Genomic DNA, 16,965 nt, shown 5'->3' on the forward strand with positions numbered 1-16,965 from the left:
CCATAGAATGTGAAAATTGGTTTAGGAGATTATTCCAATTGATATGGCTTTTCTTGGGGACAGTTTGATAGTTTGTATCAAAAGCTTCTAAAATATTGAAAATACTTTCTGAGTTTGAAATGACTCATACATTTCAAGTATATATGCTACCCACATCTGCTTTTAACAAGACCTTCCCATTTGTCTGCTAGTTGCTACAGAAATATTGGGACATTGAAAATACCTCATTAAACAAAATAAACTGATGAACAAAATAGATCCAGAGACATTGAAGCATACAACAGACTGATTTAGTTCAGAGAGAAGGTGGGGGAGGGTGTGGGTAAGAGATTAACCAAAGAATTTATATGTGCATATGCATAGCTCATGGTCACAGACAATAGTGAGATGAAAGCCTGAGGGGAGGGGTGACAGGGTGAAGGGGGTCAATAGGGGGAAAAGGGGGACATCTGTAGTACTTTCAACAATAAAGATAAATTAAAAATAAATAAATAAGAATAAAGATAATATTTTTAAAAAGAAGAAAGAAAAGTCCTCATTAACTTAAATGATGTGAGATTGAAGAAGTGTTGGTCAAATTATTAATTCTTGGTAATCAGTCACCGAGTCACTTGAAGATCTCAAACAACAGTCTTGTGCCAACATTGAACACTGATGAGTCTCTCTATGTATTTTTCAGATAAATGTTTTCCAAATGCTTGCACCAAAGAGGTTATTTTGCCTGAAAATTCTCACATGGATGTAGCCTTCCTCTTAGACAATTCTCAGAATATAGCAAGTGGTGAGTTTAAGGTTGTGAAAGACTTGGTGAGCTCAATGCTTGACAACTTCGACATTGCTTCAGACCCTTTCATCTCAGGCTCCGGTGACAGGATTGCCCTGCTGAGCTATTCTCCTTGGGATAGTTCTAGGAGAAAGAAGGGTGCAGTAAAAACAGAGTTTGCATTTACAACTTATAACAGCCAAGTCCTAATGAAGAACCACATCCAGGATTCCCTCCAGCAGCTAAATGGAGAAGCCACCATTGGCCATGCCCTGCTGTGGACCATGGAGAATCTCTTCCCAGGAGCACCCAACCTGAGAAAACATAAGGTCATCTTTGTGGTCTCAGCTGGAGAAAATCATGAGAGAAAAGAATTGTTAAAGAAGATGGCTCTGAGAGCCCAGTGTCAAGGCTATGCCATAGTTGTGATTTCCCTGGGCTCTCCACATGACGACAACATGGAAGAGTTAGCCAGCTACCCGCTTGATCACCATCTGATACAGCTTGGGAGAATTCACAAACCAGATCTGGATTATATTGTGAAGTTTTTAAAGCCATTTGTGTACTCCGTCCGACGTGAGTCATTCTTTTGTTTTTCCTGTTTGTTTTAACAAATTACTTGGTTAATAGTGTTGATAACATAACATGTTTTTGTATCTACAACTAACCCAAACGTATGAATTAGACTTTCGGTGAGTTGGAGAGAGGGATAGGACACATGATTATACCCTGTTTATATCTTGGTCATAATGTGGTGAGACCTCCCTTTTTCATGATACAATGTCTTTTAGCCCAAATCTCAGCACTTTAGAAAGCACAGGGTTACTGGAGGTCTCCTGAGCCACACCCCCTCAACCGAAAGGGATTTTAGCCACTCTTAGATGGTCTCCAGGATGAGCATTTAAATAAAAGTTTTCTCTGCTACCCCAGGTTTATTTCCAACCTTGGCCCACCCTGGAGACCTCTATGAGGGTGTAAAGACAGCTCAGTCCTGTGCTGCTCCCCAAGCGTGTGAGCATACAACACATGGCTGTTGAAATGCAGGTTCTGATTCAGTATGTCCAGGGCAGAGGCTGAGATTCTGCATCTCTAACAGCATCCCCACTTATGACAATACTCTGGTCCAAGAATGACACTTTGAGGAGCAAGGTTCTAGGCCAACGCATTCCAGTGTCACCCCTGGATGGGTGCGAGTTCACAAACTGAGCTGTGGAGGGAGAAATACAGAAACTGAGAGGAAGCATCTAGGAAATGTTAAAGCGATTTGACAATGACACGGCATGCAAGCGCATGAACAGTGGACGCTGTCTTATTGTACAAGGTACCAGAAGTATCAGTCGCCAAAGGATTAGAAATAAAAATGCCTTGTCCTTCACCACAAGTGGTTTGAGAAACACTTTTTCTACAGCAGTGCTTCTCAACTGAGGATAATTTTGCCCTCAGAGCACATTTGTAAATGTCTGTAGACATGTTTGGTTGTCACAACTGAGGGAGAGGATACTGCTGGTATCTGGTGGGTCGGGGCCAGGGATCTGCTAAACATCCTACAATGCACAGGGCCCCTCCCAAGCCCCGAAAGCAAAGAATGATCCAGCCCCAAAGGGCACTAGCACTGAGCTTGAGAAATTGCTCTAGAGCAGCGGTTTTCAACCTGTGGGTGCGACCCCTTTGGGGGGTCGAACGACCCTTTCACAGGGGTCGCCTAAGACCATCGGAAAACACATATATAATTACATATTGTTTTTGTGATTAATCACTATGCTTTAATTATGTTCAATTTGTAACAATGAAAATACATCCTGCATATCAGATATTTACATTACGATTCATAACAGTAGCAAAATTACAGTTATGAAGTAGCAACGAAAGTAATTTTATGGTTGGGGGTCACCACAACATGAGGAACTGTATTAAAGGGTCGCAGCATTAGGAAGGTTGCGAACCACTGCTCTAGAGGATCTCAGAGAATTGGAGCGGAACCTGTTCTCTCTGGGATTCTGACAGGTTCAGAGTTAGGTTCTGCTGAAACCAGTGCCACCATCCTAGAATTCCACAGTTGCCCTGGGGTTCGAGAAACGTCCAGCACCACCGCAGTGACAGGATCTGGAGAGTTCACTGCTCATTGCAGAGGGCGCCACCTTTCTCCTTTGGCTCACGTTCGATTGAAGAAGCAGATAATTGCCCACTTGGGAATATCATGTTATTTCTCTAACTCTGAATGCCTTCATCAGAGTATGATACATCATTCTATTACGTAAAACTATAGAAAAATGCTTCCAATTAAATGCTGATACTAACTTTCCTTTTGGAGTGCTTTATTAAATAATAATTAGAAGAGTTCTTTTAGACTACCGTGGAGCACTCGTGCCATGACTGGTGAAGGCATCCCTAAAACTTCATATTCACAATTTGACCCTAGGGAGTAATTTCTTCGCTCAGAGTTACTAATAACCACCTTTTCCCATTAAATATTGTTCTTCATGCCATCAAGATTGATGATGATGCAGCACTTTTAAAAGACTATAAATAACTCAGAGCTGGTCTCGCTGGGCTCGTGCGTGGCCTTACAATTATGTAGAGCTTGCTTTCATTTGACTCCCACCAGAGCAACGTAGCTAAACATCCAGTTCACTGCCTTCCCATAACCACTTGGTTTGTAGGGGTTAAAAGATTCCTCTCCTAATACTTCTGGGAACTTTTTAAAACCACTGACACCAGTTCTACAGGTTTCGATACTGGCATGTTTGCTGTTCCCATATGCACAGACAATAACTGCCTTGCAATTCCGCCTCACTCACAGCAACTGTCAAGTGCAATTGATTAGAAGACATAGTCTCATTTCAGAGAAATAGAAAGAAAAAAAAAGCTCATCTTCGAACCAGAGAAATATGATTGGTATAAAACCAAAAACATTATCTGAGATATTTTCATGGAGTCTTGGACCATTCAATGGTCAAAGGCCTCTTTTCACTAAAAACTATGTGTTTTCCTGAATGGGGGTGGGGGGATGATATACTCCTCAATATTTCATAGCTTGTAGAACAACAATGGGGAGGGCATCAAGGGATTTATTTAGGTCACTAAGCTAAAACCCTTTCTGGGGTTTCTTTCTTCCTAGAAATCCATGTTAATTGGTGCAGAAGCACAGAAATAGCAATGAAATATTACATTTTCTGTATTTGATTTGTTAGCAAAGTGAAGAAGCTTTATAGAGTCCTAACAAAATTCCCCTTAGATTTTGTGAGCCCGAGCGTATGGAAGTCATGGGTCTCTGCATCTCAATGAATCCTTCAATGAGCAATTTGAGGACGTCTGTTTTCCCTGACCCTGATCATTCTTTGACTGACAAACACTCTAACATCAAGTTTTGAATGCTATTTCTGGTTGCTACTATATTCTGTTTTCACCCCAGCCAAATTTTGCTGAAATATATTAGTGACATTTATTGTCTCAAGAAGATTCCTGCTGGGATTCTCTTTACCTAGCACACACAATTTCTTGTTTCAAAATCTAACTATAACTCTGCTCTCTCAATAGGAGGATTCAATCAGTACCCGCCGCCAGGGCTTGAGAATGCCTGTAGACTCATCAATTCACAAGCAGAGGATAATCAAGACAGCGGTCTCTTGTGAGTCAGAAAGCTCTTATATTTACAAGTGACTGTTAATGGACTGACGGGGTGTAACTGGCTGATGGCAGGTTATTAGGGTGAGGAAGCTAATAAGGTCCCTGAAGTAAAGGCTCTTCATGCATCTCATTTTCTGTAGCAGAAGTTCCACATCAAGCCTGCTTCCTGGATTGATGTTCCTATAACATCCTCATGAGCTTTATTACAAGTTTGCCTTTAAATGCATGGTTTCCTCAGCAATGCCCACATTGAAATTTAGCCCAGAATAGAAACCACAACTGAGCCTCAATCCACCTCAACCTCACTGCCCATCTGTCCCACCATGAGCGCTGGGTTCTGGCCACACGGGTCTCTCACCTGCCTTGTGTGAGCTGTTGATCCATCCCCCTGGGCCTCTGGTCATGCTGCCTAGGACCCCATTCCTGCCAGTGAGACCCCACCCATCTTTCATGGCCCTAACTGAAACTGTCTCCACTTGGAGTCCATCTTTACTTTCAATCAAAATCCATAATTCCTCCTTGTTTGTACCTTTTTATATATCTGCTGAGACACTTAGTACAGTTTATCCCAATGTCTCACTCACTGAAGTCTGGACCAGCATGCTTCACGGTTTCATCCTCAACACAAAGCAGAAAACACCTCACGAGCCGAAACCGGTTTGGCTCGGTGGATAGAGCGTCGGCCTGCAGACTGAAAGGTCCCGGGTTCGATTCCGGCTAAGGGCATGTACCTGGGTTGCAGGCGCATCCCCAGTGGGAGATGTGCAGGAGGCAGCTGATCGATGTTTCTCTCTCATCGATGTTTCTGGCTCTCTATCTCTCTCTCCCTTCCTCTCTGTAAAAAATCAATAAAATATATTAAAAAAAAAAGAAAAGAAAAGACCTCACGATATAGCTGCACATGTAAATAATTTTCCTTAAAATTGTATCCTAAATAAAAATATAAATAATTAGTCTGAATGAAACTTGAACCTCAGACAGAACAAGTGTGGCCCATTGGGTTGCTCTCTGCTTCTCTCTATACTTCCTTGTGCTTGGATCCCTGAATACAGCCTTGCAAAAGCTCAAATTTCAGGCCATCATTACTCCGTCCTCTCAGAGGCAGTTAAGCAAAGAGCTTCTCAGAACAGATAAGGTCTCTTACAGAAGCAAAATGGCAATATGTAGGTTCCTCTGAATTCATGCAAGTTCATGTTCCTCTAAAGTTAGATTTCATTTAGTTGTTAGTTTAGCAAGGAGTGTCCAACACCCAACACCTTCTGAAAGGCAACATAACATTGATGTCATATAAAGCAGTGTTTCCCAGCATTAATTAAGTCATAAAGTCATTTAAAGGAAAATCAAGTCTTACAGAACTGACAAATAAAATATTATAATGTTGTTTAAACATGTACAAACAAACATAAATCTAGCTGCAAACACCATACGCTTATAGTTCTTATGCAACTATCAGACCAAAACAAATTTTTGCATCAAACCAAATAAACTCAACAAGACACAAATTTAAAACACTAATTTAACTGATGAGTCTACTTTGCCAAAATAGAATTCCTGAAAATTAAAAACATATGATACATATTGGCAAAATATGATACACGCTGCCACAATGATCATTCCTAACTGTGTGTTATGGTATTATTTGGTTTTTACTTGGTATGAATGTATTATTCATGTATTATGTCTGACTTTTTTTCTTTTCTTCATTAACTTTCAACGGTTAAAGTAATACTGGTGGGTGCCAAACCCCAGTATGAAAAACAAATGTAAACATGGACATTGTGATTACATAATTTATTTACATGAACAAAATAAGAGTAAACTTATATTGAATATGTTTTCTATCATCATCTAAATAAAAAATATTCTCAAATTATCCTAGGGAACTCTTAATCACCCAAGAATAAAAATGTAGAGACTATTTTAAGAAACATAATGTCAATGAGATATGTTTTATATAGTCTTATTCTTCTCAGAGCAGTTCTTGGTAAATTAAATGACTATTTTTTATATTTTCTATGGTGATTAATATGAATATGAAACACATTATTTGGTTGTTACAAATAACCTGTGATTGACCTTCTTGTCATTTATCTAAAACTTTGTGGCAAATCAGACTTGGTTTATTTCAAAGTAGTATTTCATAGGCTATAAGCAGATTGGGGGAAAGAAAGGATAAATGGGAATTTAAAAATTTACCAGTTTATACTTTTTTAAAATAATAAGCATAATGAATCTTCATGGACTATATGATTGAAAAGAATTTAGATTTTTACCACTCTTTTTTTCCAAGATATAATTAAATAGCTATATTAAATTGTAGTGATATTTTATTTGCATTAACCCAAGTTTTCTAGATTTACCTAAGACTTTCCATTTTATCTTCCAGATTTACTGATGTGCCACATGAGAGTCCTTCAGAAGAGAATAGCTTCATCAACCAGGAATTAAATGCTGGGGGAGACACATCTTTTGTATTGGATGACCATTTGGTTCACATTCTAAACCAAATGTTTATGCCACCAAAATTAATGACTAAGTATGAAGATCAGGATTCTGAAGAAATTGCAAGTCTCACTTCTGGTAAGGAAATGAAAAGTTACAATGGAAATTTATAGATAACTGGTCCTTGTCTTTTAGCAATAATAGAGAATCAAATACATTAAGGCAGGTATCTAAAGCAACATTTTTCCAAGTTCAAAGTGGTAGCTACAACTACTCCTTTTATTGAAAGTAAAGATTTAAATGGTGACAGGCACTGCTAAGGAAGTTGCTACTATAAACTATAAGTAATGTCCCTGATATTCTTTTTTTAATAATGTTTTTATTGATTTCAGAGAGAGGAAGGGAGAGGGAGAGAGAGATAGAAACATCAATGAGAGATCAGCTGCCTGCTGCATGCCCCCTACTGGGGATCAAGCCTGCAACCCGGGCATGTGCCTTGACCAGGAATCAAACACTCAACTTCCCAGTGCAGGAGACAACGCTCAGTCAACTGAGCCACACCAACTGGGCTTGTCCCTGACATTCTTTTCAAATTTAAGGTCTTTCTGGATTCCACAGCTTAGGTTAGTGCGATGTAGAAGGAGGTAATATAGAGAACAACAAAGCAAAGGGATAAAAATGACTTTAAAAGTTGGCCTGGCTAGTGTCCCAGAATTAGTGATTGCATTACTTTGTATGAGTTATTTTTGAGAGACCTAGAAATGATAAAGCATAAACCCTCCCACTGCCTCCTCTATACATTTGAATGGCAAAGCAGCAATACCTTTTGTCAGGATTTAATAATTTAAAATAAATCAGATATATAGGATATTAGTATTTCTGCGAAAAAGGACGACATTCTAAATAGACTGTTCAGCCATCCCATCTTTGCAACTAGAATCTCCCAAAATGCTCCTTTGACCAGAATGCATTATGTCATAAGTATCATGTGTGCTGTTATAATATTTAAATTTAAAAAAGGGGCCAATTGCATGCCAATTATTTATGAGGATAAATAATATTTATTTCTTAGTAGCTTCCTCAGATACATTTTCTTTTATTCAGATTCGACACCAATGTCCCTACCTTGTCCCACTATTTCTGAAGTATTTACATTTGAACTTTATCTTTTAAAAGTTCAACATTCTGTAACGGAATACATTTACATAAAAGAAGCTAGAATTAAGAATAAAAGAGCCAATCAATCATTAGTTGAAAAATAAGATTTAAAAAAGAGGTAATGCAGCCTGGCTGGCATGGCTCAGTGGTTGAGTGTTGACCTATGAACCAGGAGGTCATGGTTTGATTCTCTGTCAGGCACATGCCAGAGTTGTGGGCTTGATCTCCAATTTAGGGCGTGCAGGAGGCAGCTGATCGATGATTCTCTCTCATCATTGAGGTTTTTCTCTCTCTCCCCCACACCCTCCCTCTTTGAAATAAATGAAAAAAAAATATATTTTTAAAGAGGTAATGTATTAAAACTGAATGTATGTAGTACATGGCTTTAAGGTACTTGAGTGTGTGTATTTTCAGTTAAAAAATTTTTAGTGTCATATAGAGATAGCTTAAAGAAGAGAATAAAATATTTGTTCTTTTTAAGGGATGTAGTTAATTTGGAGTGTTTATTTTAATGATAAGGGAGTAACAACAGCCTTCAAGGCACAGGAATTTATTATGGTTTAATTTAAAAAGAGGCAAACGAGAGAAGTGGTTTGGGCTGTGTTAAGATAACGAACTGTCATTTGTGAGAGTCTTGTTAGAGGTAAGCATTCCGAAGTCCAATAATCCAGAAATGTGAGTCTTTTTAGGAAACACATATGTGACTGGCTAAGAAAGGAAAAGAAATTCATCTTTGCAGCCATCCTTAATGAGCATTGTTCAGTGATAATAGGAAGACTTTTCGTTTGGCTTTTCAGATGTCTGGGAATCAAGATACTCATAGTTTAGCATAAGAACCAATTCGGCTGCAGAAATAATTTTGCATGGTTTTAGTAAGAGAAAATAGAAATGGTCAGTTACCCCGCCTCTACCCAGTTTCCCCCGGGGTTGAAGTGAGCTAGGAGTTCCCTGAGTATTATGTCAGGTTCTGATAGGCTGGGAACAGTGAGTCTCAGATCTAAGGATAATATACATTTTTTTATCCTTTAAAATAAATCTTAGTTTCAGATCATAAGTGTTGTCTAGGGACTTTGTGCTATTCCTTTAAAAAAATCACCTTTACCCAGTTGCTAAAATCTACTGAGAACATCCTGTGTAATGTGCCATCTTCATGGAGAGTACATTGTGGTTCAGATATTTGATTCACTCGTTAAGAATTGAGCATTGTTACGTCTAGATATATTGCACAAATAAAAGGTTGATAATTTTCATAAGCACCTCCAGAGGTTGTGCTTGTTACTCATTTATAATCTGGTCCTTTTTTTTACTAGGTGTACCGGTTAATAATGCGGATTTTTTCCAATAAGATGGAGTTACACATATGTTGATATATATGCAATTTGATATGTATGCTATTTTGTTGTATTGACAACAAGCTTCAAAACTTCATATGTCAAATTTTCTGAAGATGTTAACATCATAGATTTTTTACGCTTACAAATGTCAAATTTTGTGCCAAAAAAAGAGCATTTGCGGGAAGTTTTAATTTATTACTTTATTTTGAAGAAAAGTGCTGCTGAAAGTTATTGTATACTTCGGGAAGCTTATGGTGAACATGCTCCATTTTGACATACTTGTGAATGCTGGTTTAAGTGCTTTAAAAGTGATGATTTTGATGTGAAAGACAAAGAATGTCTAGGCCAATTTGAAACACGCTTTGATTGTAAAATGACCAGAATGGGCCAGAAGACACGGCAAAGTAATTTTGCTTCATAATGATGCACCATCACACACTTCAAACCCAGTTAAAGACACGTTAAAAGATCTTGCCTGGGAAGTATTAACCCACCCGCTGTATTCACCAGACCTTGCTCCTTCAGATGACCACTTGTTCCAATCGATGGCACACGCACTTTCTGAGCAGCACTTCAAAACGTATGAAGAAGTGGAAAATTGGTTCTCTGAATTGTTTGCCTCAAAACAAGAAAAGTTCTATTGGGACAGTGTCCACAAATTACCTGAAAGATGGGGAAATGTGTAGCTAGCAATGGACAATACTTTGAATAAAGCACTTTTGATGTTTCTCTTGAAATTATCATGTTTTCTTTGATTACAAAATCCGCATTATTAACCGATACACCTAGTAAATTAAATCTTTATTGTTGGAAGTATTACATATGTCCCCTTTTTCATCCATCATTGACCCCTTCTAGCCTGTCCCCACCCCAGCCCCAGGCTTTGTCCACCCTAGTGTCTGTGTCCATGGGTTATGCATATATGCATACAAGTTCTTTGATTGATCTTTTCCCACCCACCCACCTCCACCTTCCCTCTGAGATTCCACAATCTGTTCCATGCTTTTATGTCTCCAGAATTATTTTATTCATCAGTTTATTTTGTTCATTAGATTCCACATATGAGTGAGATCATGTGATACTTGTCTTTCTATGACTGGCTTATTTTGCTTAGCACAATACTCTCCAGGTCCCTCCATGCTGTCCCAAAGGGTAAGAGAACCTTCTTTTTTACTGCTGCATAGTATTCCATGGTGTAAATCTGATTCTTACGGCTAATGGCTGATCTTTCTGCCCTTGAGCTAAGAGTTTTGAGGGAACATCAGGAATCACAACCATTTAAGAAATGTATAGAGTTCCTAGAGTCTTGTGGTCTGGCGATGAGTTGTACATCACCCTCTTTCTTTTATATATATATATTTTATTGATTTTTTACAGAGAGGAAGGGAGAGAGATAGAGAGTTAGAAACATCGATGAGAGAGAAACATTGATCAGCGGCCTCCTGCACATCTCCTACTGGGGATGTGCCCACAACCAAGGTACATGCCCTTGACCGGAATTGAACCTGGGACCTTTCAGTCCGCAGGCCGACGCTCTATCCACTGAGCCAAACCGGTTTCGGCTACATCACCCTCTTTAATAAGAAACTCAACCACTATCTTTCTGCCTATGCCTCTCTTGGTCTCTGTCTCTTATCTGCTTTGATTCACAAGTTCATCTTAGTGCCATCACCTTTTCTGAGCAGCTCGAGGACAATCTGTATCAAAATTACCTGGAATGGAAGTCCTTTGTCAGCACAGATATTTAAGCCTCCTCAGAAATACTGCTTCATAAGTAGAGGTGTGAGTGGCAAGGGGAAAGCTGCAAGCTTTAAATCCACCATAGGTGAGTTTTGTATTTTTTCAGGTTTGAAATCCACTATCCCAAGGATTCACAGAGTGCTGGCCCTGAACCACCAACATCAGCGTCACCTGGGAACTCACTAGAAATGCAGATTCTCAGTACTCATCCCAGACCTACTGACTCAGAGACTCGGGCAGGAGGCCCAGCAATCTGAGTTTTAACAAGCAGCACATGTGATCCTGATACAGGCTACTTTGGTGTGCCACATTTGTTCTGTTCTCAATGGAGCTGAAAGCAATTGGATATCTAGTGTCACAGAACAGAAGGGAGGATTTGTTTCCAAAGGGTTCCAGGTGCACTGGTTTATAATATGATTTTACTTATACAAGGCCACTGAACATCCATACATCCATCCCTCCATCCATCCATCCATCCATCCATCCATCCATCCATCCAAACATCTATCTAATAAAACACTTTTTAAGATCAAAAGATATAGAGATTAGCTGGAGATACTACTGTGCATTTTAACCATGATATCTGCAATATAAAAATTCCTTGGAAAATTCTGCCCCTCCTACTTACTTACCAATGGCATACACTTAGCTCTTTGGAATTATGTAATGAAAATTGGATTGTTTAATTCTAATTAAATTGCAATTGTTGAGCCAGTGGCAAGCCTAGCACTTTTATCAAAGATGCTATGTTAACAGTATTTAAAATACGTTCAGTCTATTTTCAGGATTAAAGAAGGACAGGATAATTTGTAATGGATGTTAAATACTAATACAAACTCAGCCTTGGGCTTACTCATGGCTTTAAGCAGTCCCAGGCCTTAGGATAACTTCAACTGATGTTCATTTTAATGAATTTCATTGAGAAATTAGAACCAACACTTTCTTCTTCCAGTGAGGCTGGAATTGAGCTCAAGGGAATTTGCAGGGCTCTGTTTTACATTTTTTCTAACTTTAATCTGATTCTGATCTACAAATTAGCTCTTTTTAAAAAGCCAGTATGTCTTTTGACTTTGAATCAATCATAGGGTATTAGAGTAGGAAAGGTATTTAGTGATCATCTCTTACATATTCCCTGGGGGGCGTGGGTGCACCTAGGAGACACATTGCCTGGAGAAGGTTTCTGTTGTCACAATTGGAAGGCACTGCTGGCATCTAGTAGTTAGAGGCCACAGATGCCTCTAAGCATTTTACAAAGCACAGGACAGCCCCTTGAGACAAAGAATTATCCAGAGAACCTGTCAATAGTGAGAGAAACCCCATTTTTTTAGAAGAAAATTCACACCCCACAGTGTTGGAAGTAGAAGATTCAATGGAGGGGCTGGTGGTTCCTACACCTTTTATTTTTTTTATTTTTTACAGAGAGGAAGGGAGAGGGATAGAGAGTTAGAAACATCCATGAGAGAGAAACATCGATCAGCTGCCTCCTGCACACCCCCTTCTGGGGATGTGCCCGCAACCAAGGTACATGCCCTTGACCGGAATCAAACCTGGGACCCTTCAATCCACAGGCCGACGCTCTAGCCACTGAGCCAAACTGGTCAGGGCTCCTACACCTTTTAGACACTTCTTCATTACCCTCAGGATTCTGCTAATTTAAAAAACATTATAAAAGTACTGTTATACTATATAAAATTTTAATACAGGGAGTCTCAAACAATTTAACAAGCTGAGCTGTTTGTAGTGTGGATATATGCTTTGTTTTTTTTTCACAGGCATATAGGTTTACATAGTTTTAGTCAGATGCATATCCTACTTTTCACATAATCCTGTTATATGCTAGTCTTTCTGTGTCCTTATGTTACTTTTAATAAATGAGTGAATTTAACTCTTTACCTCTTGTTGAACTCCTTGCTTGCTTCTAATTCTGCTGGCACGTAGTGAACTTGAATGTAGATCTTTACTTCTGCTAAATTGAAATCTGCACTGGAATGAAATGCAAAGAATTCTCTTCTAAGTCACCCATGGAACATCAGCTGAATGCCCTGCTTTCATAGCCTCAGTAAACATTTCTAAACTAGGAGGTCGGCAATAGAATCATGGACATGTCCAAATTTTAATGACATGTTTCATGAACTCTTAGGAAAGCTCAACCATCTTGAGGCTCTTTTGGGGAATAAACTGAGTTTCCTCTTCATTTTAAACTATGGACTGAAGTTGTTGCATTTACTTTTGCTTGGGAATTTATTATATTATGGTTTTGTGTGTGTGTGTGTGTGTGTGTGTGTGTGTGTGTGTGTGTTTTGTGGGTCTTAGGATTTTTGCTCTATGGTTCCACTTCAGGAACACTTCTCTGCTTGCTAATTTAAAAACAAGATGTTGATAGGAATATAACTTAAAGTTTTTCATGAAAGTAACATTTTGTCATCTGTCTTATATTTACCTACCTTACTTTAAACAGCAGGTGATTAGCTCTAGGAGAAGGTGCCTAGAAATCACTACCTTTGCCCCATTTTACCTTGAGCCTCTGAAATGATTGAGCCCTTAATATAGTGAGAATTCATAACCCCAATTTATTTGTAACAATTGGAGTCACATGGCCATTCCAGAATTGTTACATATTATATGATACAATTCTACTTTAATAGCAAATAAAGTTTTCATTCAGCAAGTGGCTATTAAAATCACAGGAATCATGAAAATTAGATTTATCTGGGCTTCTGCAGCTGCCTGAATTCCTGTGGCAAGATAAATGCCAGATTTTTTTTTTATTGCCAGACTCCATACTTGGAGAAACCATGAAAGCCTTGGAATGTCCTAAAAAACTGTCACAAAGATACAGTTCAATTTAGACTCTAAAAATGCATTATTGCACACTTCTCTTGCCCCCAAACACTGCTGTTCCATCATTTCTTTCCCTTCAACCCCCAATACTCCTGGCATGCTCCTCAGATAATATTGGCTTCATATTTGACATAAAATTCTGAAAACATTATGAGTATGGATTATGAGTTTTATGATTAAATCAAATCTCATAGCTACATTTTATTATCTTATTGTTTGGATTAGATTTTTTTGTTTGTTGTTGCTGCTGCTCAGTAGTGTGCCATATCTATCTATCTATCTATCTATCTATCTATCTATCTATCATCTATTTATTTACTTATGACCCTCTTTACCCATTTCTCCTACCCTCATTCCCCCCACCTCTGGCAACTACCACATTGTTCTCTGTATCTATGAGCTTGTTGTTTCATTCTGTTTAATTTTAGATTCCACGTAGAAGGAAGATCATACAGTATTTATTCTCTGTCTGACTTATTTCACTTAGCATGATGCCCGCAAGATCCATCCATGTTGTTGCACATGGCAAGATTGCATTCTTTTGTTGTTGTTGTTAATCTTCACCCAAGGATATTTTTCCATTGATTTTTAGAGAGAGTGGAAGGGAGGGGAGAGAGAGAGAGGGAAAGAGAGAGAGAGAGAGAGAGAGAGAGAGAGAGAGAGAGAGAAAGAGAGAGACATCGATGTGAGAGAGACGCATCAATTGGTTGCCTCTTACTCGTGCCCCAACCTGACCTGAAAATTAAACCTGTAACTGAGGTATGTGCCCAGGACCCTTCAGTCTGTGGGCCAACACTCTAACCATTGAGAAAAACTGGCCAAAGAGGTGGTACAATTTTTTAAAATTTTATTTCATCTTTAAAAATCTGCTTACAAACTCATTCAGAGGCCAGAGCACAGAATAACACCATAAAAACCAAAGTGCCAGACCCAGGTGTTGGGTATACTAGTAAATAACTCCGGGCATGCATCACTTTTTCTGGGTACACTGGTACCTTCTGCAAACTGTTGTTTCAGAGTGCGAAATAGATGGTGAGGGTAAGTCTTGCAGACTTAAGTCCACCTGGAAAAGTCTAGGCTAGGAAAGACATTTATTTGAAATCTTTGGGGGAAAGGATGAAATCTATTTTAAGAGTTACTCCTGCTTGTTCAGACGATGGGGAAAGAGGACCTCATACAATAAGAGAAGAGAATCTTACATGTGTCTCTATGTCCCTTTGGCATAAAACCAATGACATGAAGTCAGGTACACAGCCTGTGACTGCCTACCTTGCTGCCCTACCTGAGAGCATGACCCATGACCTCACCTGACAGGAGGGAGGACAGGCCTGGGATGGGATGTTAAGTGGAGAGGTGTGTCAACCTCTCTGCAGTTAAGCATGTGTAAACACAACAGAATGAGTTTTCTCATTTCTGAGAGGGTGTGTACACTTGTATGCATGTGTGTAAGTTGTGTTCCACTAATCCCAGTCGACTTTATATATTTTTAATGAAAATTCTGATTTGCAAAACATAGTATCACAGGTAGGATTTTCAGATGATGCTTTCCTATTTGTTTCTCTCTATAGAGTATGTATCTGGAGTACTTATAGGATATGCTAGGCACTGTGCAAGCTTTAATTCTCTTAAAAACATTATAAGGTTGTAGTCTATTACTTTTTTGTTTTTTAGCAGGGGAATAGAGCTAAAAAATGGCAGACAAGACTCAAACTCCAAAGATTCTCCTAATAACCACTGCTCTACAATGTCTAGAGAAGAAAAAAATCACAAATTTTATTTAATTCATAAAAATTGCCTACTTCTGGAAGAAAACTTTCTCTAGTGATTTTAATCAGAAGTAACAGCAACTGACTGAGATATTCGTTCTTCAAACCAGGGCCTTTGATCAGATGGTTAATGTTTCCCTTAATGTGTCTGTTCTCCTCATATCTGATGACCATTTCTCCAGTTCTTCTGAAGGTGTTACACAGAGTGGGGTTCAATTTCTGCCCCTGCCACTTACAGGCTGTAATTTCTTGGCCAAGTCACTTACCCTCTCCAAGCCTCAGCTTGTTCATCTGTAAAATGGGAAGAATGATAATCCCTTCTTGATAGTGCTGCATGGAAGATTAAATGAGAGGAGACATGCATAGAGCTGAACATAAGATCTGAATTGAACCGAATGCTCAATTAAATACTCAGAAAGTGTAAAAGTAAAAAAGAAAGCATTGTCAACCTCATGAGAAGTCTTATAAAAAAGGTTAACTTGAAAAATATCTACTACAGTTCATATGGACAGAAACATACAACACAGCCTCAGTTGTATATATACTTACCTATGGAGACCACATGGCTACTTTTGACCCGTGGACAAATTCCAAGGCAGACAGCTGGATACCTCATGCATATCTTGAGATTTCCCACCAATGCCAGGAAAGGCAGCATAGCAAATTAACAGTACACTTAATCCCAATCCAAATGGCTTATGTCCTATAGAATCTCCCTTCTCCCTAAATTCCCTTTCCACCCCCACTTCTCCCTAAAGTTTCTGCAATGCACCTGGCATTGTGGCTTAAATCTTGGCCACACTTAGACTAATCTCTGGGGCCACTTCCCTGGAAATTCAGCTGGATTCCTCATTCCTTCCAAGCCTTGTCAATAATAAAGTGAGCCAGCCCTTTCTCCTCTGCCATTCTGAGGAAATTATTCAGGCCTGAAGACGGGAATTTGGCTTGGTGACATTTCCAGCAAATACACAGAATTGTTATGAGCTATGGGTATATTTTATTCTTACTTCTGCCAGGTTTCCTTGAAGGAACGTATTTTTGAAGGTCCAGTCTCCCTAAATGAGATGAATTTAGACTCAAAGTAAAATAATCACACCTTACATTTGACTAAATTTTAGAGTTGTCAAGAAATAATCATCTACATTTAGCTTCTTCGATTCTCATGCTAATCCTATAAATAATTTTATAAGTGAAATACACCTCATTAGAAAATAGTTCTGCTGGGTACTTTGGAAAAGGATTGAGATTTTCCTCACATATAAAGAGAGTGTTGGGGTGGGCGGGGAGCACATAG

The 16,965-nt window shown here is 38.9% G+C and overlaps 1 protein-coding gene across 1 annotated transcript in view; it reads left to right on the top strand.

Moving 5' to 3' along the window:
* COL6A5 (collagen type VI alpha 5 chain) overlaps positions 1-16,965 on the top strand; it is an 84,480-nt gene that overhangs the window by 56,423 nt on the left and 11,092 nt on the right. The window contains exons 34-36 of the mRNA XM_023749515.1: positions 680-1,339; positions 4,301-4,391; positions 6,777-6,970. Of these exons, the coding sequence (XP_023605283.1) occupies positions 680-1,339; positions 4,301-4,391; positions 6,777-6,970 (945 nt within the window). The remainder of the gene's footprint in view (positions 1-679; positions 1,340-4,300; positions 4,392-6,776; positions 6,971-16,965) is intronic.

This window comes from Myotis lucifugus, unplaced genomic scaffold, assembly GCF_000147115.1.
Source record: "Myotis lucifugus unplaced genomic scaffold, Myoluc2.0 scaffold_8, whole genome shotgun sequence".
NCBI lineage: Eukaryota > Metazoa > Chordata > Mammalia > Chiroptera > Vespertilionidae > Myotis > Myotis lucifugus.